The sequence below is a fragment of the Mustela lutreola genome, chromosome 6, assembly GCF_030435805.1.
Source record: "Mustela lutreola isolate mMusLut2 chromosome 6, mMusLut2.pri, whole genome shotgun sequence".
NCBI lineage: Eukaryota > Metazoa > Chordata > Mammalia > Carnivora > Mustelidae > Mustela > Mustela lutreola.
The window spans coordinates 119,865,211-119,892,042 of record NC_081295.1 but is presented as its reverse complement, the minus strand read 5'-3'; the positions used below and the strand labels follow the sequence as shown (position 1 = coordinate 119,892,042).

General features: G+C 51.8%; 2 protein-coding genes and 1 long non-coding RNA gene across 5 annotated transcripts in view; 2 read left to right on the top strand and 1 right to left on the bottom strand.

Annotated features, from left to right (window-relative positions):
• Positions 1-5,160, top strand: part of ITPR3 (inositol 1,4,5-trisphosphate receptor type 3) — a 66,839-nt gene extending 61,679 nt beyond the window's left edge. For both annotated transcript variants that reach the window (XM_059178610.1, XM_059178608.1), the window contains exons 53-58: positions 213-317; positions 405-532; positions 1,426-1,591; positions 2,201-2,361; positions 3,481-3,642; positions 4,319-5,160. In XM_059178610.1, coding sequence (XP_059034593.1) covers positions 213-317; positions 405-532; positions 1,426-1,591; positions 2,201-2,361; positions 3,481-3,642; positions 4,319-4,387 — 791 coding nt within the window. In that variant the 3' untranslated portion in view covers positions 4,388-5,160. The remainder of the gene's footprint in view (positions 1-212; positions 318-404; positions 533-1,425; positions 1,592-2,200; positions 2,362-3,480; positions 3,643-4,318) is intronic.
• A 991-nt stretch (positions 5,161-6,151) lies between these two features.
• Positions 6,152-19,818, bottom strand: LOC131834232 (ubiquinol-cytochrome-c reductase complex assembly factor 2). The gene is made up of 4 exons (XM_059178613.1): positions 19,644-19,818; positions 9,941-10,015; positions 9,029-9,098; positions 6,152-6,337 (listed from the first exon to the last, which is right to left on the bottom strand). The coding sequence occupies exons 1-4, from the start codon at positions 19,779-19,781 to the stop codon at positions 6,210-6,212; spliced, it is 411 nt and encodes a 136-aa protein (XP_059034596.1). The 5' UTR covers positions 19,782-19,818; the 3' UTR covers positions 6,152-6,209.
• Positions 15,391-19,073, top strand: LOC131834233 (uncharacterized). Of its 2 annotated transcripts, none has more exons than XR_009354795.1 (3): positions 15,391-15,468; positions 17,299-17,355; positions 18,972-19,073. It is a non-coding gene; the product is annotated as an uncharacterized LOC131834233 (long non-coding RNA). The 2 variants fall into 2 exon arrangements; XR_009354796.1 differs by having other exon boundaries at positions 17,202-17,355.
• Positions 19,819-26,832: the final 7,014 nt, after the last annotated feature.

Sequence of the window (26,832 nt, the reverse complement as noted above, 5' to 3'; positions counted from 1 at the left end):
GTGCCAGGCTCAGGGGTGCAGACCCCCCTTCTGCCCTTTGTGCACAGCCCAGTGGGGGCAAGGACACAAAGACCCTTCCCTTGTCGTCTGGCAGAGTTGGGAGCTCACAGGATGGAAGGGTTCGTGGAGGGTATGATGCTAGGGACACAACCAGGGGAATGGTAAGGCCTGCTGTGTCCTCATCCTGGTGACCTCCTCTGTGTCCTTTCTAGCCAGCCCCCTGGGGATGCCACATGGAGCTGCCACGCTCATGGGTACATGCAGTGGGGACAAGCTGAACTGTGTCTCGGGGGTCTCGGTGCCTGAGGTCCCGGAAGGTGAGGGCAGTGTGTTTCAGGAGCCTGGGGAAGGGGGCACAGAGGCAGGGGGCTCGGCCTGGGTCTGAGCACACGCTCCGTGTGTAGGGAACGGAGAGCTGGAGAGCACGGAGCGGGCCTGTGACACTTTGCTGATGTGCATCGTCACTGTCATGAATCACGGGCTGCGCAATGGTGGCGGCGTGGGCGACATTCTCCGAAAGCCCTCCAAAGACGTGAGCATCCCTTGCCCTGCTCCCAGATCCATGTGGCCCAAGCCCTGGCCCAGTCAGCCACGGTGAGGTCCTGCCATGGGGTCATGGCCTGGCAGAGCAGCTTGGTCCCCGAAGCCACCCAGTCTTCAGTGTCTCAAGCCCCCGTCAGGCGTCCACTTTCCCTGCTCTCCCACCAGTCAGCGCGCAGTCACGTGGATGTTGAGAAACGCCCCCCTCTGCTCCCACATCCCACCAGCTCACCATGGTTGCTCTCAGGAGAGACCTTGGCAATCAAGCTTTGCCCAGGCTAGGGAAGGTGTGAGTCAGATGTCAGGCGGATCCCCGGCTACACTGGCTTCATCTGTGAGGCAGAGCCCTCACCCACAGGGGGTTGGGCAGGGCGGGGAAGCTGAGTTGGCTCCATGAGGAGGCCTCAGGGTTTGACTCAGGCAGCCAGGCATTACCGGTAGCCAGTCTTCCCCAGTCACGTGGGGGCAAGAAGCCGCTTCCTGGCGAAAGTTCTAGAATGTGTGAGGCCAGGCATCCCCAGGGCAGGGCAGAGGAGTTTGGAGCTGGCTCTGCCCCCATGTAAAAATCGAGGGCAGAGATAAGCCTCCACCTGCAACCTTAGTGCCCCACGCCAAGCTATGTCCACAGGGCTCAGGCCTAGCTGGTATCCTGAGTCCGCTCTTTCCTGACCCACAGTCCAGGCCTGCAGCTTCAGTGACAAGGGTGTGGGAGTGAAGCTGGGTCAGCATTGCTGCCTTTAGGGCTGTAGGAGCTGGGGGCCTTCATTCCCCTCTGTCCTGGCCCTGACCCCCCCCCCCCCAGCCTGAGTCTGGCCCTGACCCCCCCCCCCCCCCAGCCTGAGTCTGGCCTGCTTGGGTGAACTGGGCCCTGCCCACCCCCTGCAGGAGTCTCTCTTCCCAGCCCGGGTGGTCTACGACCTCCTGTTCTTCTTCATCGTCATCATCATTGTGCTGAACCTCATCTTCGGAGTGATCATCGACACCTTCGCCGATCTGCGCAGCGAGAAGCAGAAGAAGGAAGAGATTCTCAAGACCACGTGCTTCATCTGTGGTGAGGCCCTGCTCTTGCCCCTCGGGGGGCCGAGGCGGGTCTGGGGCGGCCTCAGTTGGGCCCTTCCCTGGTTCCCACGGTCCCCGGGGGGCTGACAGCTTGATGGCGGTTTGCTCCTCCTATCCCTGGGGAGAACAGGACCCTGCCTGAGCTTGGGGTAATAGAAGGGAGTGGGAAAGAGCTTCAGAGGAAACCGAAGCTCTCTGGTCTCTGTCCAAAGCTTTTCCCACTTGTGGTTTGAGGTGCTAGTCCCCTCACCCCAGGCAGAGGAGCCAGTGGCACCTGCGGGACAAGATTCCTTCTCAGCTATCCCTGTTTCCTCCCCCTGGGCTCGGAAAGCTGGCTGCCTCAGTCCTCGGCCTGTGGAGGGCTGCAGCTGTGGCGGAGGGGGGGTGGGGGTGGGGGCTCTCCACGGCTAAGTGGCTAGAGCCTTAAATAGAAGTGATCTACATAGGCCGGGGTGGGCTGTCACATGTGTTTACCAGACCCATCAGCCTGAGACCAGATGCCCCCCCCCCACTGCACCCAGAGGCGGTATCTGCTCGACCAGGGAGCCCCGTGATGGCTGTGGGAGGCTGACGGTCTCATCCTCACCCCCCACACCCTCAGGGTTGGAGAGAGACAAGTTTGATAACAAGACGGTATCCTTTGAGGAGCACATCAAGTTCGAACACAACATGTGGAACTACCTGTACTTCATCGTGCTAGTCCGTGTGAAAAACAAGACAGACTACACGGGGCCCGAGAGCTACGTGGCCCAGATGATCAAGGTGTGGCCCTGGAGACGAGCAACCATGGCCACTGGGGTGGGATATCTGGGAACACTTGTGGGAAGGCTGGAGAGGCCTCTGAGCTCTCCTTCACAGGCTCAGTTGTCCGGGAAAAGCCCACAGCAAACCTGTCAGCCCCAAAGGACGTGCACGGGGTTCCCCAGGCCCTTGGTTGCCCGATACTGAGGAATCAGGGGATTCCACCCGGCTGCTGCTCTGTGGACGTTCTCAAGGGGCCTTTTCCAGCTCAGCGAGAGGAATGGCAGCTTCCCAAAAGCTTTGGATGGTCTAGGCTGAGAGGGAGGCTGGGATAACTTGCAACTATCAGATCTAGGAGGGATCAGAGATAATCTGTCCAATTTCTGTAGTAAGGGAGGCAGTGACAGCAGTGAAAAATAATAATAATTAAAAAAAGGTCTCATAGTGTTTCGGGAAGAGGAAGCCCGTCCATTCCATCAGATGTAGTGCAGCTTCTAATCACCGCACAATGGATAAATTGCAGGCTAAAAGGAAAGACCTATTTAGTTGGGGAGAAATGGGGGAGTTCTACTATTTCTTAAGTCTATAATTTGATCTTTGAGTACAGGTTTATCTGATGGTCTGAGAACTCCCAGCTTGTGACAAGGAGCCAGACACCTGGTGGCCCCCTTCCCCTCCTCCCCCATCCTGGGAAATGTGGCCTTGCCTCTCAGACACATCAGATGCCAGCTGTCCTCGGCAGACCTCCCCTTGCTCGATGAGCCATGTGTCTGGCTCGAATCTTCCTGGGGTGTGGAGCATGAGGGGCAGACGGGGCTGGGCGGAAGGAAGGAGCTTCGGGGTCTGGTGCAGAGGCCCCCCTCCTCCTCTCGTGGGGTGTCAGGCGAGTAAAAACAGACGGTGCTGATAGCAGTGAGACTTGAGGCTGTGGAACGGAAGTTAGCCTGTCCCAGGGCACTGGTCTCTCCGCCCTGCCCAGGGTCAGAGAGAACCCCAGTCGGTTCAGATTTTCCCCTGACAAGTCCCCGGGGAGTAATTTGTCCAGGGTGTGACAGCAGGCTCCCCTCCCTTATTGCTTTTCTAAATGAGGCCGTCCTAGGCTGGGCCCAGCTTGCTTATCCCGTGGGGGACCTTTTTCAGAACAAGAACCTGGACTGGTTCCCCCGGATGAGGGCCATGTCCCTAGTGTGCAATGAGGGGGAAGGGGAGCAGAATGAGATCCGGATTCTTCAGGACAAGCTCAACTCCACCATGAAGCTTGTGTCCCACCTCACTGCCCAGCTCAACGAGCTCAAGGAGCAGGTGTGTACCCAGTCCCACCCTTGGGGTCCCCAGCTTCAGAGCCTCACTGGGGGTGGGGTCACAGCCCAGCCTGCCATGGGGGAGAGGGGGAGGGTGCTGGGCCTTCACACCCCTTCCTTTCCTTCTTGGGTCTGGGGTGGAAGACTGAAGGTTTCAGAGACACTCTCTCCCTCATGGAAAACCAGACTTGAGGTTGGCAGCTCCTGTCTGTGAGCCCCTGGAAGAAAGGGTCAAGTGGACACTTGGTAGAGGTGTGAGAGGTCTTTCCCCCTCACTCCCCACCTCACCCCTGGCAGCTGCTAGGGAGGCTGTCTGAAGGGCTCACTGGTGATCAGGGAGGTCAGGGCATCCTTCCACTTGTCAAGGTCCCCTCTTGCCCAGAGCATCCTCCTCGCCATCTGGCAGTGGCTAAATGAGGTTAGGCAGCCCCTCTTTTAGGTGGGGTGGTTCCCCAGCTGCACCACATCAGGGGTTCGTGATGCACTAATTGAGGACAAGGGTTTGGGGCTGACATCCTCAGTGCACCCTGGGGGGGCCTTGGCCTGCTGCCAGCGCTGAACAGCAGCTGGGCCCACTAGGCAGGGGGTGGGGGGCGGGCACTGGCCCCTCCCCGGTGCCCACGGTGGGAGTGAGTGCCAGGCTCCCTGACCGGACGCGTGGGCCCGTTTAATCCTAGATGACAGAGCAGCGGAAACGCAGGCAACGCCTGGGCTTCGTGGACGTCCAGAACTGCATGAGCCGCTGAGAGCCGCTGGAAGCCCCGATGGGGGATGGTCATCACGGACAGTGGCGACTGGAATGCTGCCCCTTCCTGTGGGTCAGGGGGCCCAGCCAGTTTGCCAGCCTCTCCAGGCCAGGGGCCCACTTGGTCTCCAGATCCCACTCTGCCGGACACCCCCGAGCCATCCCAGGCTCTGGCCGGTGCGGTGTGGGGGGCCATGGGGCTGCCAGTCCTGCCTAGAGCCCTTAGAGACAACTCAGAATGTCCCTGGGACTCCGCTTACCTTAATGCCTTAGAGGAAGAGAAGCCGTCTTGAAAGACAATCGCTTTGTCCCTTAAAGCAGTAACTGACATTCCTGTGTTCCTCCTTGTGGGGGTCGTTAGGAGTGGGGTCCCCTCTCTGTTCTAAGCACTACATTTTGGCCTCTGCCCGCACCCCAGGGAGGTGCCGTAATGCTGCCGTTGCTAGTGATTTTAGTGCTGGTATTTAACTTATTCAAAGGGGGCCATGCCTGGGCCTCGAATCTGCTGTGGACAGCACGAAGACCTCACCGTTCAGGCCACCACTCTGGCTCTGCCCCAGGGAGACTGACCTGAGGATGAAGAGCCTTGCTCCTGGGACCTGCCCCTTCCTAGTAGGCCTGCTGACAACAATCGCTGGCCCACATGACAGGGCCTGGGTGTGTTTGAGTGGCTGGTTTTGGACTGCTTGTTTTATCTCTTGGTGTAACATTTTACAAATCCTTTGGCCTAAGAACTAATATGTTAATTGCCTTAAATAAATTAATAGAACTCCAGGCTGTGGGGAAAGAATGCGGATTCCTATGCTCCCCGGGGGCTGTGCGGGTTCCTGCGGCGCACGGGCAGGGGACAGAATATGAGCCCTTCCCCACCAGCCCAGCCTCACCTCGGGTTCTTGGTAGATACCTGAGTGCATCCCATCTTGCAGCACTACCAGAGAACTGTGTTGCAGGGGAACTGGGTGTATTTTATTGTCTGTACTTCAGCACACACTGAGGAGTCTAGGTACAGATGGGGTTAAGAGCTCATGTTCACTTCCCCCTGAGGGGTGCCATCAGCCCCTGCCCTATCCCTTCTCTCAGCTCTGTGCTTAACAGAAGAAAGCTCAAGTGGGGAACATGAACATTTACGGAAGAGCTAAGGTTCTGTGGAATAATAAGGTGACCCCGTGTGGCTCCGGCCCCAGGCGTTTTTGTCCTGTGACCTCCCACACAACCTGCCCAGAGGGCTGAAGCCCAGTGATCTGAGGCCCCGCCTGGCCAAGGCCCGTCCGTAGCTTTACTCTGGCCCTTAAGCCAACCAGGAACATGGGTTTTCTGCAAGGTCAGGAGCAGAGGACTGGGCTCCGTCCTTCTGAGTCAGTCAGTGGGAATGAGGGCCAAGCCGGCTCTTCTCATCTCTCCGCGACACCACCTCCTGCTGCTCTCTGCTGGCAACAGAATGCCTTCTTCGATATTTACCACTATTTCTGGCTCTCCCCCAGGAGCTCTTACAACAAAAGCGAGCCTGAGATTTTCGCCAGGAGCCAGCCAGAACCCCGCTGGCAGGTGGGGCTCCCCTGGCTGCGCAGGAAGCACCTTGCCCAGAGGTCCCGGCACCTTCCCTTCTCCGGCCCAGACAGAGACCCACATTTCCTCTCTTCTGGAGACTTCCCTACCCTGACCGGCGGGCAGGGCGGACGCTCGACGGCATCCCTTCTCAGGCAGCTTTCTTTAGAGCAGCAAGGGCTTCCTTCTTGTGAGGCTGAGGAGATTCCCAAACTGTGACGATGGGGAAATTAGGGCAGTTTTATTTATGATGACAATCAATGTACAAGACTCCACACTTAGGTGCGCGGGCGAGATAAGGGCCGAGCCCAGGCCTTCTGCTTCTCCTCAGGATTCCTGGGGGCAAACTTCTCCTGCAGTTTCTTCCACATGCCTTTATTCATTTCCTTAAACTCTTCCAAGGTGTCTGCAAGAGGGGAACACAAGAAATAGACTGAAGTCGGCAATATGATTATGTAAATTGGCCCCACGGGCTCTTGCCATCTGAGCACACCTTGATTTTTACACAGCGTGGTCTGTGAGAGGGAGTACCTGCGTAGCAGGCCCACACGAAGCACCCTGTGACTTACTGTGCCCTCTGCCCACATCTACATGCCCCCCACCCCCCGATGCCCGGTTCCACAGGACCAGCAAAGGAATGGCACCATCCCATCAGCAACATATCCCATGGGCCCAGAGGCCTCCTCTTAAAACTTGGCAGGCCTTACTGTCTCCACTTCTCAGATGTGGAAATTAAGGCTGAGGGAGGCCAGGTAACTTGCTCAGGTCACACAGCTCAGAAGCAGCAGAGCTGGGACATGAAGCCGGGCAGAGTGGGCCCACCATATGCTGTGGGCTTGAGCAGGCCCAGGGCGGGGGGCAGCGGGAGATGGACCTGGGATCCCCACCGATCATCTCACTGGGCCACAAATGATTCAACCCTGTTAGCCTCAGAATCCTCATCTGTAAGGTGGAGGTCAAAACACCCGCCTCCAAAGTTGTGGACTAAAGAAAGTAAGAGGAAAATCTGCTTGGCGCTTGGCCTGCACTCAGGAAAAGCTGGCCATCTTCTCAGCTACGAAGGTGGCAGGGAGCTGGTCGGTGAGAGCTAGTGGGGCCCTTGTTTAAGGACACACACACAACACACACATCCCAGAGACCCCAAAACCAGCTGTCTCAGTCTCGGTGCTACTGACATTTTGGGTCACTAAGTCCTTTGTTGTGGGGCTGACCTGCTCACTCTAAGACGTTTAGCAGCAACTTGGCCTCTCCCCACTAGATGTCAGTAGCAGCCCCCCTACCAGGCCCTGAGCAGGGACATCTAAAAATGTCTCCAGACGTCGTCACACAGCGATGTGGCAGATTTGCAACCCCCCCCAACCAACCACCCATCTAAAGGCTCTCTAGGGCTAAAGTTCTATGCTGCCTAATTTTATCTGTACTGTAAATTTAGATTTTCACATAGTATTGTTTTAATTTCATAGCCTAGATTTTCCTTGGTTAACAAAACTTCTGGAGAAGAAAAAGAAGAGCTTTTCTGAACAAAAAGGCAACTTACATTTATGGTCGATGGGCTCTTGACTAAATGAGGACATACGCTCTACCTCAGCCATGAGCCCAACATCCCATACTGAAATCTTTCCAGAAGTCTAGGTTGTCTTGTGGGCACAAAGGGAGGCTGAGGGGTCCTCGCCCACTTGCGAGCCACGAGGACTCTCTCAGAGTCTACCATGACCCCAAGCCCAGGGGAACACACTTGGGCCCGAGACCTTGGCCACATTTCGGACTCGCCAAGCCCTCAAACACTGTAAGGTGTGTATTCTTGCCGTGTTAGAAGAAACAATCAGGAGCTTGTGCCAAACAGTTGCAACAAAAACATATGAGGCTTATTGTGAAAACAAATTATCAGCAAATTTCCCAGAGTCGAGCTCCCAGCCACAACAAGTTGGAACCACAGGTCAGTGGTGGAAGTCTTCCAACTCCCTGTCCTTTGCTGCCGAGTCTGTTGCCCCTTCCTCACCCCCCTGCCCCACTCGCAGATGTGTCCAGAGGCTAAGGGCGGAGGCTGGGCCTCTGGAACTTATTTCCATTCTAATTTCAAGTTCAAACTTTGTTCAAACCCTCTGGGGCCCTCAGAGTGACACAGTGCATCATTGCTGGTAACTGCATGGGCCTAGGGACAGGGGAATACATTTATGTACGTATTTTTAAAAACTGTCGATAAAGTAATTCTGCCTGGCCAAAATATCTTTACCCCAGTTTTCCAGAGTACTGTAACAAAAATAGGATCAGAGCTGACATACGATAGCAGGTGATACCACTTCTGTTCAGAAGGTTAAGTGTTCTCTGGAAGGCCAAATCCCCAAAACTCAGTCACTGAAAGGCTGTCAGAGGAATAGGAAAGAGAAGTTTCTAGGGTACCAGAAGGCAAATATTTCAGGGCCGTGCCCTTGCAGAAAAGGTTAGCCTATTTTTGTATATGGTATCCTTGGCAGTAAAAATAGTAATTTTCCAGACCCTCCCTACTTCAACCCAGGCTCCCCTTGCCACTACCCTCAACTCCCCTTTTGGTGACAATGGATATGGGGAAGTAAGGAGGGGACGGCTAGGCAAGGTATTTCCTTTCCTGTTAATTGAGGTTTGTCAACAACTCCCAAATGTACCTAGTTAAACCCATATCTAACCCACAAACCACGTCCCCTGGGTCAGATAACTCTTCCACGGATATCCCCATACAAGTTTATTGAATGGCTTTTTGTTTTAATTAAAACCCTCATTGTTTATAAGGCCCCCTTAGGACCATAAAAATAAAATCATTTTCCTTCCATCCTGATTTCAACTACTTCCATTTGGCAAATATGAATTCCCCTGTTCCCTGCTGCCCAGGCTTGAATTTAAAAGCTCTAAAGATGGATTTTCTTTTTTAAAATAATGCCTTTGACCTTCTTCATATTCCATGGCCAAAAAGCATGAGCCCTCAAGCTTCAGATTTTCCTCTAGGCTATTCCACAAGACTTTCCATCATGCAGCGTGGTCTTATTAGACAATTCCCCTTGGCTGCTCGAACTCAAAGAATCATTTGCAAACCGACCAGAAAGGGCAGCGGGGCTGTCAATACCTGTGGACAGGATCAGCTTGTACTCTTCCACAGAGAGGCCACTGAAGCTTGTGTCTCTGGGCCGAGGGTACTGGTCACATGGGGCAGAGAGGACAGAGAAGGTGGGGGAGAGATTAGTTCTGCAGCAAAACGTCAGAGACCTGATGATCCTTGAGAAGCCTTACTCTTCTGCACAGTTCCCCAGCGTGGGCCTCCGCAAGTCAGGGGCCCGGCTAGAAGAGCAGCGCCACCTAGAGGTCAAAAACTTGGCCTCGCCTGAATGGATCCAAGAAGCCTGGGGGGAAAAAGCCTGTGTGATTTAGGAAGTCTGGGTGTGGTCCCCCCCATTCTGCATTTCTAACCAGTTGGGGGCAGGGGCAGGGAGATGCGTGCATGGCTGCTCACAGACCCCACTCTGAGTTGCGAGGATTTAGAAGAAATCCCTTTTCCCTGTAGGCTAGGCATTTGGTGTGTGTATCTCTAGAGAGTTACTGAACACATTGTTCCAGTCTGGGGAAAACCACGCTGAACGGAATTTGACAGTAATCACATCAGGGCTGAGGAAAAGCCCAGCTTTGTCTGACAGGACGTTCCCGAAGCACCCATCTTTATCACGAATGTGGGGAAATGCCAGCTCCATCAGAGAAGATGGGAAAATAACAGGTAAGGCTCAATAGGCGTCAGATACACCCGGAGCACACACTGGTCTATAAAACACATGGCTGTTATTCAAAATTATAAATAGCTTTTATTTAGGTGACCTAAAAGCCTCTACCAGGCGCCCTTGTTGGCTTGGTTGAAATTACTGGTTGCATTTAAAAGGCGCAAAACCACACTTCTTCACAAAGCACCATATAATCAGATTTTTCACTCACTCTCATTGGTCATTTCCAGTCTGAGGGCTGGGGATATAAAAAAGACTGACCCACTCACCTTGTGTTTGTAATAGTTTGAATGAAGTCGTGCTAGGCTTTCATACATCTGATCACAGGCCTCAGGCTCTGCAATCTGAAAAACAAAGAGCCCCCCAAGGAAGTAAGCAAACAAGCCGGCTTCCAGCTTCCACCCTGCCCTGCGTCTGCACCTCCAGTTAGGACCCCGCTTCCACAATGCAAATGAAGCAGCCTGCCGCTTAGCACCAGTTTTTCCCCTCCATGGGAAGCCAATTTGGCCTCCAGCTCCAGTGATGAGAAAGCTATTAGAAATCACCTTTCCGTGATGGCTTGACCTCATCCACTCCCCAGCCTGCGGAAAAACTCCATCAATGGCAAACAAATGTTTGTTGAGCATCTGTGACTAGTGGACCACCACACCAGCGGCAGTGGAGCCACGGCAATGAAAATATAGTATCAGAAGGGTGAACCTCATGGTGGTGTGGGAAGCAACCAGGGTCGGGGGGCGAAGGGGTGATTCATAGGCTCAGCGTATGGTGAGAGTGAGACTGAGCTGGGTTCTGAAGGATGCACAGGAGTTGGGGAGCAGAAGCGAGAGCGGTGAGGCCTTCTAGGTGGAGGGATGGTGTGAGCAAGAGACCCGGATGCTGTCTATGTTTCACACCAGATCAGTCTGGCTGATGGCCTGAATATGCAGTAAGAGCTTGGGTGGAAGAAAGAGCAAGAGTTTTTTGAGTTAAACCTTCAATATAAAATGTATTAAATACTCTTTTATGAAAGGCAAAAAAAAAAAAATTTGTCTGCGCTTTCATCTATGGTGAGCCATTACAATTTTACAAGGAAAGAAACATGATGAAGGCAGTAGTTAAAGATGAGATAGTTGAATTGAGAATCCAGAGGGAGAGTCCAATTAGGTCCTGCTAGAAAGGAAAGGGCGCAAACACTGAGGCCTTGCAAATAGAGGGAGAAAAATCAGGACACCCTGGTGCCCTTGCTGGAAACTGCAAGAAACATGGACACACGTAGACGTGAGGTGGTTTGCCCGTTCATCCCACTTTTTAGTTTTCCCTTCCTTCTGCCCTCACTATTATTTTACCTATGGTTCCTTGCACGATTCCAAGAATTCTGAAAGTTCCCCTGAAAAAAAAAACTTTCTCGTTTATGTTTTTCCCTAGAATTCAAATGATGGATTTTTCCAACTTAAATCCTTTCTCGAAGAAGGCAAAGCATAAATAAATAAGTAATTAAGTGTTTTAATAAGGTCGCTCTGTTTCTGCCTCTGTGCACGTGTCAAATGAGGTCCCCCCTTTCACAGCCAACCAAAAAAGACAATCCATCATGTAATTTTACTTGATCCATCCCCGGGTTCAGGCCACTCACCACGACAAGGCCCAGGTAGCCACATCAGAAGAGAGAGGATTTGGGGCTGAGGAGGTAGCCAGGGTTCACTGAGTAATAATCAAAGGCATTACTTGGGTGGACTGGCGCAGAGGGCTGAACAAAAGGAAGGAATGGAAAAACCTAAGGCTGGGACTGGGTCCTGAGCCCTGTAGGGCAGTGTTCTTGGGGCGGGGGAGAGGGGAAGTCCAGCTGGAACTGAATTCTGCAGCACACACTTCAGAGGAAAGCATTTCAAACATTGTGGTTTCAGTGGAACGTGCATAACCACGAGCTAACACGGAAGGGAGAACAGAGTGTGCGAGACACAAAAGGAAACAGAATAACGCCAGCACCAAGTTTTAAATATTATGTCAATTATCAAAAGAAAATCGTGCCATTTCATCTTTTGCCTGCGGTCTTCATTCTTGTGTGCATGGGCTCACTTACAAATTTAAAAATAAGGCACCAAGGGACGCCTGGGTGGCTCAGTGGGTTGAGCCTCTGCCTTCGGCTCAGGTCATGGTCTCAGGGTCCTGGGATCAAGCCCCGCATCGGGCTCTCTGCTCAGTGGGAGCCTGCTTCCCCGCCTGCTTGTGATCTGTCAAATAAATAAAATCTTTAAAAAAAAAAAAAAAAGGAAAAGAGAGAAAATCTTTAAAAAAAAAAAAAAAAAAAAAACCACGCACCAAGAACCTGCAGTGTGCTCGGCCCTGTGTATGAGCAGGTCTCCATGGCTGTGAAGAGCAGTGGAGTCACACCTCCTGCCTTGGAATCTTGGCTCCTTCACTTATCAGACCCAGGATGCTGGGCAAATCATGCAATCTCCCCGTCCCCCACACTTTAGAAAAAACCTGCCACATTTGCTTTATCACTCTCTCTATATATACGTATTTTCCTTCTGATCCATTTGAGAGTAAGTTGGAGCGTGACGCTCCTTCGTGCCATAATATTTCCGTGGGTTTCCTGAGAACAAGGGCATTTCTCTTACATAACCACGGTTCAGTGATCAAATTCAGGACACCTGACATTGATGCAACACTTTTATCTAGTTCATCATCCATATTCCAGTTCTGTCCATTGTTTCCGTTATAATCCTTACATTTAAAAAAAAAAAAAAATTTCCTTTTGGCCCAGGATTACCAACAGCATTTATCTGTCATGTAGCTTTCTCCTTTCAGCCGGGACGGTTCCCCGGCCTTTCGTCTTTCAAGCACTGACATTTTTGAAGCATACCCGCCAACTTAACCTTTTAAAAGGAAAGATAATAATAGTCCCTATTTCTGAGGGCGGTGTGAGGAAAAACGAGGCGATGCCTGGATTGCTCTGAAGTTGGGGCCTGGGACGCTGATCAATGTGAGTGATTCGCTTTTCTTAGTGTTAGTGGTAGTGAACAGTTCTGGCAGGCAATGCCTGTCTCCACCTCACGGACTACAAGGGGAAGAAGGGAAGTGTTCGGGACAGCCCTGGGGACAGGTAATCCTGGTGGCAGTGCAACGAGGACTGCTATGGACACTGCCAGGGGAGACCGGCCAGTGGGAGGGTCATGGCTGAGGACGAGCAGGGGCTACCTGAAGGAAGTGGGGGCTCTGCAGGCAGGGGGTCGGCTAGAAAGCACAACCCTGGGGGAGATGAGGCAGTGAGAGTGTCCTCAGCAGATCAGTGTTGCCCTCACCGATGTGACCACCGGGGTGTGGCTAGGCATGGAAGTAATGGAGGCATGGGAGATCACTCCACGCAAGTTCCCCTCCTGCTTCTCCTCCAACTTCTCTAATGGTGACCATGGGGCAACTCGGAAACCTCCTACTAAAGCCTTGAGAGAATGAGGTATCCTCTTCCTTCCCGTCTCTGCAGCGGCACAGAGGGAGGCCGGGGTCACCCCTGTAGAGCACTGCTCCTAGGAGGGCAAAGAGCATAGGGTCTGAATGTAAAAACAATGGGATGGTCTGAGCTCCCTCAACCTCTTAAAATTCCTTCAGTATTTACGACACAGCCTCCTAGATATTTTATATAATGCCCCGTGCTCCATTAACAATCCGAGAAGGAACCAAACACCTAACAAGAACCAAACACCAAAAAATGAATTGGTCATCCAACCTCTTATCTGAGGCCAGAAGGTGTGCATATGAGGCTGTAAGAGCAGCTCCAAGGAGGTGATGAGGAGGTGATGAGAGGCCGGAGTGCTCATTTCTGGCCAGGTGTGACTGCCTAAGGGCAGATGCAGCTCCAGCCAATTCCAGTCCCGGGCACATCCAACCCAAGCTCCCCACAAAAAAAAGTCTTATTTACCATTTAAAAGGATTATTGGTAGAAATATCTGTCTGATTCCAGAAGCCTTGCCACACTCCTACATCCTACACTTTATTCACAGACTCCAGCACAAATGTTTCTGAATTTGGAAATATACAGTTTGCCTGATGAAATGTTCTGTGCACTTTTAGAAATATTCTTATATACAAGCTTTAAATTACCTGATTTTGCATTCACACCTAATGAGATTACGGACATTTTAGAACTAATAGCAGCTGTGGGTTTGAAGAAGGCAGCCGTGGGACATTATGAAAAATTCAGCTCTGCTCCCTAAATGTGAATGAAATAGATGTTCAACTGACATAGTGTCCTTTATAGCTCTATTTTTGCTCCTTTTGCATTTCCCCTGCTCAGTCGTCAGTAAATTTCTCTTTACCATATTAAACTTTTATACATACAAATCTACATCAGTGCCGCAGGCACTGATTTCGATTTTCAAAATTGAATTTTGGGTGGTGACTGCAATCGGTCCACACAGCGGCCCGGATTCTAGTCACACAAAGGGACGCATAAGCACTTTTGGGAAAGGGTGTTGCAAATTGCTTTGCTAATTAAGGTAGAGCTGGATTTGGTCCAGGAGGATCTATGAAAAAGGTTTTCATGGCTTGGTAATGAACTTCTGAAATGAGTTCATTCCGTTATGGGAGCCTGCCCCCTTCAATTCTAGTGCAAATCTATTTCTTGAGCACCTACTAGGCAGAGTGCTCTGCTGGGGGGCTGTGAGGAGACAATAAAGACCCAGCCTCGACCCTGGAGAAATTGGAAATCAAGTAGAGGAGACAAGTCAGGCATGCGTTAAATATCAAACATGGCCCCAGGGGTAGTGTGTAACTGAGCACCAGGATACAGGACATCAGGGGTGGGAGCAGGTCACCAGGCCTGGCTGACAGGGCAGGGCTGGCAGGGGTCTTGAGTTTCAGCGCAGTGACAGTTCAGAGGGAGAGCCAGAGTCCCACAGTGCGCAGAGCAAGGAGCTGAGGGTGGGTGGAATGGGGATCTGAATGGCTGGAGGACGTGTGAAAAAGCAGGGGACAAGGATGTTTTAGGCAAAGCAGGGTCTTAAGCTGAGCCAAGGAGTGCTTCAAGGGCCGGGGTTGGGGCAGGGGCAGCAAATCTTGGCAAGCCTTGTGCATTTTGGGCGGTGGTGTCCACGGTGCACTAGATTCTGAGGTTAAGAACCACTTGCACGGCAGCCCATTTGAGAGGCAATGGGAGGCCAGGGCACAGGCTTCCGTGTGGTGAGAAGCAGAACACGGGCTGGCACGAATGATCGGAGGACAGTGAAGACCTCACACACCTGCCTGTCACTCATCAGGGAGGCAAGAGGCAGACCCACAGGGCTCCAAGTAAAGCAGGGACCCACCTAAAGTGGTCCCTAATTTATGCCTCTAGGAGGACGAGCACCTGTATCTTTAACTGAGCACAGAAAGTTGCCATCCCGTAGCCTAAACACTACCTTGGGTCGCTCTAGCTCTGCCTGGAACTGGGAGAGGAGGAAAAAGATGGAGACGTCTGCATTCCCTCTCACAGATGAGTCTCTTCACAACTCCAGTTTTGCAGTGGGTTCCAGATTGTAGCTAAAAATAGCACCATCTGTCCTTAGGCCATGCCTCGGATACTGGCCTTCTGGGGCCCCACAGAGCGGGGCATGGGCATGGCTGAGGTGCTGTCCCCGAAACCAGCACCGACCAGGCAATGGTGGATGGAGCTGGCTCCCTGCCACACTGAGGAAAGCCAGAGTCCAGGGCTCCGCCTGGTGACTGAGACAACAGAATTACATACAACCTTTACACTCTCCCGAGACCTGAAACTATCACTTACATTACTGCAAACCCAAGACACCGTTCAACTTTTCTCAAACGAGGCTGATAGGATTTAAAGGTATGATGCAAGAACTCACTGGTGGGGCGCCTGGGTGGCTCAGTGGGTTAAGCTGCTGCCTTCGGCTCAGGTCATGATCTCAGGGTCCTGGGATCGAGTCCCGCATCGGGCTCTCTGCTCAGCGGGGAGCCTGCTTCCTCCTCTCTCTCTGCCTTCCTCTCTGCCTACTTGTGATCTCTCTCTGTCGAATAAATAAATAAAATCTTTAAAAAAAAAAAAAAAAAAAAAAGAACTCACTGGTGGGTGAGCCCCTTCCTGGGTGGCCGTGTTTCCAAGCTGTTCCCCAGAGCCATGCCCCATGCTAGATTAGTGGGTGTGGGTGTGCAGCCAGGGATCTTTCAGGAAGCTGCCTGTGCGCCTAAAGAACTCATGAGAAGGACTGGCCCCTTTCCCTGTACTTAAGTCAACAATCAGAGTTGTTTTCCACCTGCCCCCACGTCGTGATTCTTTTATTGAGCGCTTGGTGCTGCAGGGGACGTGTTTCCTTGAAGAAACTGCATTCAGAAGGGGCAAAACCCATAACTATTAACTTTCAAAATACTGCACAAAAGGCCCAAGGGTGTAAGAGGTGTTAAGTGTGTTCCTGCTTCCCACCATCGCCTCCTTCTTGGTGGGTTCTGGGTGGACCGTGAGGCTCCCCAAAGGGCAAAGTGAAGTGGTATTAATGGAGGCGGAGGTTTTTGTACTCTGCATTCAAGTCTGAATGACTGATTTGTTTTCTAGTGAGTCCGGCCCTTCTGCACTGATATCCTACCTGAGGGTCATCTTTCTTCCAATGTGTACGAGGGGGGTCGTGGCTGGGGCAAAGCAAGGCAGGTAGGGAAACAAGCAGGAGATATTTACTTCTTTGGTAAAGCTGTCATTGGCTTGAAGAAGGCATGAGGGAAAAGGGGTGGTGGCTTCATGTTCACGGAACAAGGGGTCTTTTCAGCAAGAAAGAACTCAGGAGAAAAGGCAGCTGAGGGAAGAGGAGGCACCAAGGAAGCAACGCCGGATCAGGACTGGCACAGCTGGTTCTGTTGCTTACTTGTCTCGCCACTGATTCCCCCGAGGACCCTGAATAAGTTGTTTTAGGTTTCTGATTTTGTTTCCTTGTCTGCAAAATGGGAATTAAGTGATGGCCACCTTCCTCAGCTGCACTGAGGATTAAATTAAATGAGAATACGCCTGCAAAAGCATGCCAGGCCATGTGTTCAGTGGTACTGTTAACATGCAGGAAGCCAGGTCGACAGGATTGCCTGCCTCTCTCCTCGACAGGAACAAGGAGGCTGGGGAGCAGAGCTGCATCCACCTCTAGTCCGATCTTTCTGGCAACTGGCATAACCAAGGAGGAGCTCCCCACCCATCGGCCAGCTGGGTCTAATGCTCGCTGCCGGCTGCCAGCTTCATGAAGAGTTTACCAGAACCTCCTTTCTTTCTCAAGCTTTATAAATGATCCAGGGTGTCAGTGGGAGTGACTCACAGTGCTGTTTTCCGTTCTGGCAAGGGGCTGCTCCCTCTACAAATGATCACCAAGATTTACTAAGCCCAGGAGCATTCTCAGGTGCCACGAGGATGAGGTACCATGACAATGGTCCTGAGTAATGGGCTTGCTGCCCCCATCATATACTGGTTTGCTTTACTAGGGATGCATTCATCAGTGGCTCCAGAACCATCAACAAAGCCATGACTTGCATTTAAAACTATGACTCAAATCTTGGTGGGCCTTTGGCTAATTAGAACTATCTCCCCAGGTGATGACAAAAGATGACAACTCCAAAAGAGAAAGCTTTTCTGGGTCCTCTAACACTAAGTCAAGTAGGCAAACGTCGCACTCTCTCACCTCCTCAGGTCTCTGCCTGCCTCCATCTGAATCTCAGTCCAGTAAATTGCATGTCTACCTGACTGGTAAGTTTCTTGACGGTAAGGACCAGGCTCTGTCCCCCTTCTGGAGTCCCCGTACACAGCAAGCTTTCAAATTCTCACCACTCAGGACACAGAACTATTCCTTCTCACTCTTCGCTATTTCTCTCTACCTAGCTCTGCCACACCTGCAACTGTATTGAAATGATTTTTGTATCATGAGTCATAACCGATCATTTATTCAATCTGTTCATCCAGACATTTACTGGTTGTCCTTTATGTGCCAAGAACCATGCTAGACACTGGCGCGGGGGGAGAAAATAAATGGCACCCTCTCTAGTCCCAGGAGGCTCACACTAAAAATACGTAGGGAGCAAGCCCTAGAAAAGTCTACGGAGTTTGTAAAGTTGGAACTAGATAACAATTCTTGCCTTCAAGATCTTGATTTATGTCAGAACAGTGAAGACCACTGTAAAAGGTGTGTCAGCATAGTGGCCCCTCACTCCTTCCCCCAAGCCCATAGCCAGGCACTTCATCCACGGCCTCCCCCAAGTCTGAACTTTGGTTTCAATGATACCACTGGGCATGTTCTTGCTCCTGGAGGTGGTCTGGCTTGGCTCTTTGTTGGGGCTAAGCTGCAAAAAAACATGTTCCTGCTTTGACAGGTAGTGGCCAACTTTGGCAAAAGTCATTTCTTCAGGTTGTGTGTTTATGTATCGTATTTCCTACCTCTGACCTCTTGCCTGAGCCCCAGGCTCAAATATCTCACTGCCTCCTTGACATTTTCACTTGGAGGTAAGTCCACTTGGCATCTCAAATTTAACATGTCTAACACCGAACTCAAGACGTTCTTCCCACACCTGCTCCTCATCTAGTCTTTCTCATCCCAGTAAACGGCACCTCCTCCCACCCAGTTGCTCAGGCCAAAAAAATCTAGATGTTCTCATTGGTTTCTTTACCCCTTTACGTCACATCCACTGTATTAGCAAGTCTCACTGAAGCAACCTTCACAGTGCACCACTCCGTCTCCTGTGCTGCCTCCTTCATCCAAACCACTATTATTTCTTGCCAGAGTAGCCTTTTCTCCAGCTGCCTTGTTCCTATCCTTGCCCGCTATAATCCATTCACCACATGCAACCAGAATGATCTTTTAAAACAAATAAATTAGGTCACGTCAGTTTTCACAAACCTCCCCAATGGCTTCTCACCGCCCTTATGATAAAATCCAACTCCTAACCAGAGCCTGTTAACACCCTATTGCGCCTGGCTCTTGTCCTCCTCTGACCTCAACTCTTAGCAACTCCATCTCACTCACTCCCCTTCAGCAACTCTGGCTTCCTTTCTGTTCCTTAACATGCCAGTCTGCTTCCTGCCTAGGACCTTTGCCTGGAATGCCCTTCCCACCAAGTGTACAGCCAGCTCATCTTCTTCATGCGTCATCTATGTGTCACCTTCTGGGCCAGGCCTTCTGTATCAGAACCAGTATTACTCTTTTATCATGCTACTCTATTTGACATCCAACACAGGACTGATCTGGACTCTCTTACCATTGTCTACTTGCTTACTGTGTCCCAGACGAGAATGTAAACTTCAACTTCAGTTGAAGCTGAAGAGGACAGAAGAGGACACGCCCTCTTCTAATTCACTGCTGTCTCCCCCAGCACCTAGCACAGTTCCCAGCACATGGCGGGTGATCGATGAGTATGAGCTGTGTATGAATGAGCCCCACAGCCGCCCTAGCACCAACCTGGAGGAGAGCGAGAAGGTAGGGTCATGACTCACACAGGGGAGGGGGTTGAGGTCCAAACCTGCTGCATGGACTTACAGGGGCCCAGAGAGCACACAAAGGCTTAGCTGGGGCCCTGCAGAGGACCTTGAGGTTCGGCTCAGTCACTGCACAACACTGCGAGGTAACAGCACCATGTCAGGGAAGCTCTAAGCCTGCGACAGACACCATCTCAACTCTGGCTGCACCCAGAATCAGCTGGTGAAAGTTACCAAATATTGAGCACAAGGCCCCAACCCCAGAGGTTCTAATTCAATAAGGCTGTACGGTTCCGGACACCTATATTTTTAAAAAGCGTCTTCAGTAATTCCACAGTGCAGCCAGAGGAGAACACTGAATAAAAAGGCTGGGTCGTCGCTCTCTGAAGTTCCGGGAGGGGTGGTGGGGTGTACAGGAGGGGCCGCGCGCACGTGCGGCCAGGGAGGGAAGGCTCGCGCATGCGTGGACCCCACTGCTTGCCCGCTCGTCAGCCCCGCCCGTGCCTCGTCGTTTCCGCCCCTCGCCCCAACCGCCACCCCGCTGCAGACGGACCCCACAGTCCGGTCACCTGGGTGTTCTCTCCCTCCCGAAAGGCCTGTGCTACCCGCTGCCGCAGGTAAGCGCCCAAGTCCCGGCCCCGTTTGGTCTCGTCCACTGGCCATTCCTCACAGAGCTTAAGGAAACGCCGGTAGCGGCTGGCCGCCATTTTGGGCCCCGTTTGTCCCCGCCCTTGAGGGAGGAGTCGGAGCGAAAGTTGGCGCTTGCGCACATAGGCTCGCCAGTTTCCCGGGGGGGCGGGAAAGTAGGAAAGAAGGAGTGAGCATGCGTGAGTTCGCGGGCGCCCGCGCGCTCTCCGGAGAGGGGCGCTGCTCTCCTGTCTCTGCGAGCCGAGCTAATTCAGTGTTACTCCTCCTGGAACCGGCTCAGCTCCCAGGGGCCCGTCAGACGCGGTGTACCCCAGGGACAGGTTTGCTTCTCTTTTTTCAATGCTTGCACAAGCTCCAGACTAACAAACTTCCTCCGAGACCTCTGCTAATTTGCATAAACGAATACATTTGCATGTAAATACAGGTTGTTATTCGATGAAGATGTGTATGAATTTAATCACATAGCACGCGCAATTTAATCACATTCGCCTCCCTATCTCTCCTATCGCAGCCCCTGTGCTTGTCATTACCACTAGGTACTGCTTCTTAGCTCTAATTCCTCTGTCCCCAGCCCTTCAGTATCGTTCAGAGCTCCCCTCCCCACACTGGGCACGTGTCCCTGGGAGGCACAGATTTCCCAGCTTGAGCAAAGTCAGCTGGGTTGATTCAGCCTGGGAAACTTGTTTTACCAATTCTTTTCTTATACATCTCCAGCTGCAGCATCATGTGGGATGTCATCATTTTTCTTTTCAAGATACCCCCACCAGTTTCCTTAAGCTGAGTCGGGCTCTGTCTTCACTATCCTGCTTTGAGCCAGGACCATCCGATGCATACAACACCCAGCTTTCCCCAAACCTCTTCCTTCTTACCTGCCTACTTTGTAAAGGTAAATCCAGGAGACTCTTGCCTTCAAGGAGTGGACTGTTGAGTAGTGGATAGACAACCCGAATACAAGTTCAAAGTGACAGGGACTTTAATGGAAGTGTCAGAGAATGCTGAGGAGTTTGGAGAAAGAAATACTACTTCTAGCTGTTCAGGGGAATAAGGGGAGAAAGATTGGAGATGGCTTCTTCAGGAGATGGCATTTGGGCCAGACCATGAAGGATGGTTAGGATCTGGATAAGAGGGAATGAAAGGTTCTTGAGCAGCAAGAGCCAGGCCTGGGGGAGGAATGGGAGAGAGAAGAGGAGGAAGGGGTTTAATCTGAGGAAAGATAAATGGGTGGTTTTAACAAGGATCAGCTTTGAAGTGTTCTGAAAGCCATAAGAGTAAAGACCTATTATTGAATGAGAACCTCTGGGGATCTGAGGTGTGCAATGTCCACTTGAGGTAAATGAGTTCAGGGAGTAGTACCTGCCTGAGGTTAGGAGAGCTCAGGAGGAGTAGAAAATGAGGCTTTTGGGGGGGCACCCCCGCCTTCGTTCCCAGTCCAGCAGTACCTCCCAGCTCTATCTTCCTCATTAGCTGTTTAGCCACGAAGTTTTGATGGCTGCCATGAGACCTAAAGGTCAAGGATTATACCTGTTTACTGTCAAGTTCCAGGCGCCTAGGGCTGTGCTGGGTGCCTAGAGGCCTGGTCATTCTGCTTGAGGCCTGACCACAGCTGTGGCTTTGAAGAGCACCTTGTTGGCTGACAGTGTCCCTAGGACGCGGGGTCTGAGGTCCCTCTCTCTTCAGTGAGAGGAGGAGTATCTTGAGGTGGCAGCAAATGGTCTTTACTCCACTTGAGGCACAAGTGAAATGAGAGGTTGAGAAGAACAACTAGGCATCCGGGAAACTCAAGTCAGTGTCTCCTTCTAAGGCTCTCCCCTCCACAGCACAGCTTCTAGGTGAGTTGTGGTTGTTCCCGGTTCAGACTGCCCTGCCCACCTCTCTTATCTCCACTGGAGGCTTGTTTGGTTTGGTGGTTCAGGAGTGAGGCCTTGGAGTCTTACAGACCTGGGTTGGAATGTGGGCTTGCCCATTCATTCCTTCATCCATTCATTGATTACACTATCTGTGTAATTTGTGGAGGCCCAGTAGAAGGTGAAAATAGAAAGGTCCTTGTTAAAATAGTAAGAATTTCAAGACAGGGGCACCTGGATAGCTTGGTCAGTTAAACATTTGCCTTTGGCTCAGGTCATGATCTTGGTGTCCTGGGATTGAGCCCTGTGTAGAGCTCCCTTATCAGCGGGGAGTCTGCTACTCCCTCTCCCTCTTCCTTTGCGTACCCCCCCCTTGTGCTTTCTTGCATGCTCTCTCTCAAATAAATAAAATCTCTTAAAAAAAAAAAAAAAAGGAATTTTGAGACAGTAACCATGGAGCATTAAGCCAAGTGTGGGGCTCTTTGGAGTTCAGAGCACTGTGTGACTGCAGAGGTTACACACCCATGAAGCAGCCCCTGAGCTCCTTCCCAGTGGTGGACAGGACAGGCGAGGGCCCAGATCCCGTGGGGTTTACATGTAAGTGGGTGGAGACAGACAACAACTGAACAGACCTATAATAATGATAATAACAGTGTTTTATATATATTAAGTCATTTAGTAAATGAGTAAGATAATTTCAGATACAATAAGTGCTAGGGAGAGATTCAAAGCAGGGTGCTGGGTCCACAGCGATTGGGGCAGGGGTGGGTCTGGGTGGTCTGGAGGAGGCCTGTGTATGAGAGAGACCCTAGTCACAGAAGGGGCAAGAGTGGCTTCCCCGCAGAGGGAGCACAGAATCCTTCAGAACAGCCAGTGTATGATAGGTTATTTAATCTCTCTGATCTTCAGTTCTTCGTCTTAAAAAAACAGGCATTCTAATGATAAAGTGACACCTGACTATTTGCTCTGTGTCAGACTCTGTTCTAAATGCCTCATACAGTAGTGACTCATTTGTGCTTGAAATGGCTCTCAGAGAGAAGGACTGCTATTATCCCCATTTTACAGAGGTGATGACTCAGGTAAAGAGAGGATGCGGACTTGCCAAGGTCACTGGGTGGTAAGTGACGGAACCTGGACTCGAACCCCAGCCAACTGACTCCAGAGCCTATACTCTCACCCCCGCCATCAGGATGCCCCTTCAGTATCATCACAGGAGCTGCGTGAATGGCGTCTTTCGGGATGCATTATAGTTTCCTAAGGGGCTCTAGGGCCCTCTCCAGTCTTGTGTTACCTGTGCCCCGCCCCACCCCCGCCTTCTCATGTGTGTGGGTGTTTGGAGCCAGAGTCCGGGCCCACTGGCTTGTCAGTCACCCAGCGTCCTTCTGGACACATTTATAGGCACCGCCTGGAATATGGTTTGGCAGGGCCAGTCCCCAGGGAGTTGATGACCATTTAATACCCACCTGCTGACTGTCACTCATTCTACACTGAATGCAAGCTCCCCTGGCTTCTTGAAGTCCCCCACCAGGGCTGTACCTCAGGATCCATTTGGAACGGGGCGGGTATTTCAGCTCCGTAGAGTCCTTTGGTAGCTCTTTATAGAAACAGGCACCTCGGGGAGGGAGCACGGCTTCAGTGTTTCAAGTTCTAACGATCCCAGTAATTGAGACACTGAATTGCACATTTAAATCATTGCACATTGAAAGTAAAAATACCGTTTTGTAATGCTGGTGTTAATAATGTAAACATTCAAAACGAATTAAATACTTAGCTGTATTGTGGGGCATGACTGCCTGATTTTTCTTCTTTCAACTTATTCAACCGGAGGAAATGATCGGCTGCCCATTCCAGCTGTTACCATAAAAAATGGGCGTGGACTTGCAAGGGAAAAGTTAGGTTCCTGCCCCCCGCATAAAGTTGAATTGGAAGGGGCAGGCCAGTGGGAGATAGCTGCCTTTGTCTGGAGGGGAGCTGTTTTTCAAGACTCAGAGGTGTTCACGGTGTTCCAGGGTAGGCTCACAGTGGCCTAAAGCTCAGCCCAGCGTACCAAAAAGCCCCACCACTTGTTGGAGACATCTGTCATCTGCCTTAGGCCCTGCCTCACTCCTTTCACTCTAGTGGATGTCCCTTCAGAGAGGCCTTCCCTGTCGCCCATTTCAAGGAGTGGCCCTGCCACTCCGGGTCCCTGTAGAACACTAGCCACTCTCTGACAACAGGCCCTGACAGAGGCTCTCCCACTAAATGCCTCTGAAGAGAACAGGTCACATCAGAGTCTGGACCGGGGCTCCCCACCTGCCCCCGTGAGACACTCCTCTCTAGAGGTCTGAGGGAGAAAGGTGAAGGGCACATCGGGAGCAGGTAGATGTCTGGATTTGGTCCTCGGATTAGCTCTTGAAGCTCCTGTCCCATTTTACGGCAGCCTCATAACAGAAGGGAGAAGTTCTGAGCAATGCATAATGAAAAGGACCCAACCTGGCTGCAAGTCAGCCCGCCTGGCTGGCACTCAACTTGGTATTGTCCCAGGGCTGTCTATGCCTCCCTCCCTCCCCTCTAGTTCTTGGCACCCAAGCCTTCATTCTGGTTCTTTCCCTCATCTTCTGTTTTATGTTTTTGGCCACAGTGAATGCAGATTTAAATCAAAAGTCAGAAGTTTAGATCATTTTGAAGAGCTGCTGATGAGTGGTCCTGCCATGCCTTTTGTTTTATGAGCCTGCTTCCTGCCCTTTCCAGCATGGGCTACAAGGCTCTGTGCAGCTGGAAAGAGTGATGGGACCTGCCAGGGTGCTGCCCAGAGGCCCAGGGCTTCCTGATGACATTGCATCATGGAAAAGCTGTAATAACATTCTACTCTTCAGCCTCCTCTTCCATCGCACCGGGAGCATCAGAGGGAGGAGGCAGGCCTGGGTGACTGTCTCCCTGGCTGTCCTTGGCCTCCCTGCTGGGGAGGGCAGGAGTGGTTGCCACTCTTCAGCACCTGTCTTAGGGACCAAGTGAGAGTTCCTGGGGGGCAGATGGGGCAACTGAGGTGGGGAGACGGGAAGAAGTCTGTCAGCTCTCTGGACTCAGGCGGACCGTCAGAAGATGCAGCTGAAGGGGAAGGATCTACGTCAGAGCCCACAGCCCTGGCACTGGCAGGCCCTTGCTTCTGCCCCTCCACGTCCTCACTCATTCTTTATGTCTCTCCTTCTCCCTCCTTAAATCAGGTATCAATTCGACTTGAGGATTTTGGAGGTAATAACAGACTGGCTAGCTTCTCATCAAACCCAGTTCCTTTTCCAGGCATATGGTTAAACGACATCTCAGCCTGCTGGCATCTGGGCAGGGTCCATGGCTGGTTCTTGTCTCTGGAATGGGGGTGTGCCTCCTGGGTGCCGTCTGACTTTCAGGCCTCATGGTCGACTAGAGGTGCTGGAGTTACGAGATGGAAGGTTCGTGGGTGACCGTGCAGAGCTGAGGCCCTTTCTCTGCTGACCAAACCCGACTGGAATGCAAAGCTACTGTTGCTTGGGGATTGTTTGTTGTAACAGTTAGCCCACCCTGACTAACACGCCTGTGTTTCTTAATTCAGAAGAGAGCTCCCCAGTTTGGGGGAAGGAAGGCCAGGCGGGAGGAGGCCCTTCCAGACTTCCAGACAAGAGGGAGTGGTAGAAGCAGAAGGTTCGGAGGTCCCTGACAGTTCTCAGTGCTGGGCTTTCTCCATTTTCATCTTAATCTCTCCTGGTGCCTCTTCACATCAACCCCTGCAGCCAGTCCCGACCCCGCCGTTCCCTGAGCAAAATGCTTGATTACTTTTGCTGTGCTTGTCCCTAATGCTTGCCTTCTTGATCACCTCTCAGTCTTGCCTCCCTTTCAAGGCACAGCTCAGACACCACCTCTGTGATCTCCCCATGTGGCACTGAGCCCTCACTGTCTCTCCTGGCCAGCACTCTGGATGGCTGAGCAAACGGCCCCCAGGCCTTGTTGAAGCACCCCTGATATTTTCACATGAGGGTTTTCATCTTCTCATTAAGTCATAAGGTTTTTTCAGGATAATGACCTGACTCTCACCCTTCCTTGTTTCTTGCCTAGGTCCCAGCACTGGGCCATATGTACCGCGTGCTCGGAGAATATTCCTTGGTTGGATGAATGGAGGGAAGGAAGGACAGATTAATGTAATCACAAACACATGAGCTCCTCAGCCAGATTTTCAAGTATCTCCACCCTCTGGGCTCACTCCGTTTCTCTCTTCTTTGCTCTACTACTCCCAGCCACCAAACCCCCGTTCTGGATGGGTTGGTCTCTCCACAGACTCCTGAATAGGCTGGTCTTCTCCTTCCCTCCGCTCAGCCAGCCCCTTCTCCATTCTTGTCACTGTTCAGGGTCTAAGTGAAGTCTCACCTCCTCCAGAAACTTCCACAGACAGTTTCTGTGATGAGGGTCGGCTGTCAGGTGATGTGCATTTCTCTGTTGTCTGTGGGCTGACCTCTTCATCGTGTAGGACTGATCCTCTGTACCACACAGATGAGTCCTCTGTATCCCAGGGTACTGTCTCTGTGTGGTTTGTTATCAGATCATGTGCGGAATCTTTGCCTCCTTGCCTAGAATCTTCACTCCCAAGTGCTGGATCTTCGCCAGTACTTGGCAAAAAGATCAGCAGGGGAGAGCTGCCTAGTTTGGTGTATACTTGCCGGATACTGGATTTTTAGGGCCCCCTCACCTATTTTGCCATTTGAACGCGAACTCTCTCTGACGATCAAATACATCCATGCCTGCCATCTTCTCTTTTCATACCTCTCTGTTCTTCCCCCTTGGCCTGGGTTTGCAGTGCTTGGGTGGACTCATTCAGCTGAGTCAGGAAAACCTTGTGCACATTTCCAGAAAGCAGCAACCCCTCTGAGCCCGGGGGTCTGGGAAGCACAGCCTGGAACCAGCTTTGCGCCTCGTAGCAAACTGCACTTTTGTTGGCAACATCCTCTGGGGCATGTGGGAGTTTGGTCTGGACCTGGAGGGATTGGCAGAGTGGGGAGAAGGGCTCCTGTGAAGGGCGTTGCTGGATAAAGGAGGAACTGAGGGAAGATAGGTCACATGGATGAGGCCAGGAGAGTGAGTGTGGCACAGTTACGGATATGGGCCAGCCAGCCCTAAAAGACTTCCATTCTAGCTGAGGCTTGTCCTTGCCCCCTGCTGTCCCCCCCCCCACCCCCATCCTCAGGTAGGTCCCACAGCGCCCAGGGCTGAGAACGGGGCCAGGAAGCAGAAGCTTTGGACTTAGTTGAAGCAGATTTTC

Excerpts from the sequence above, each read along its gene's own strand:
- LOC131834232 (XM_059178613.1), bottom strand. The coding sequence starts at position 19,781 with ATGGCGGCCAGCCGCTACCGGCGTTTCCTTAAGCTCTGTGAGGAATGG. Across the intron at positions 10,016-19,643 it reads GGGAGGGAGAGAACACCCAG|ATTGCAGAGCCTGAGGCCTG; the intron begins GTGACCGGACTG and ends TTTGTTTTTCAG. Across the intron at positions 6,338-9,028 it reads CAAGCTGATCCTGTCCACAG|ACACCTTGGAAGAGTTTAAG; the intron begins GTATTGACAGCC and ends CCCCTCTTGCAG.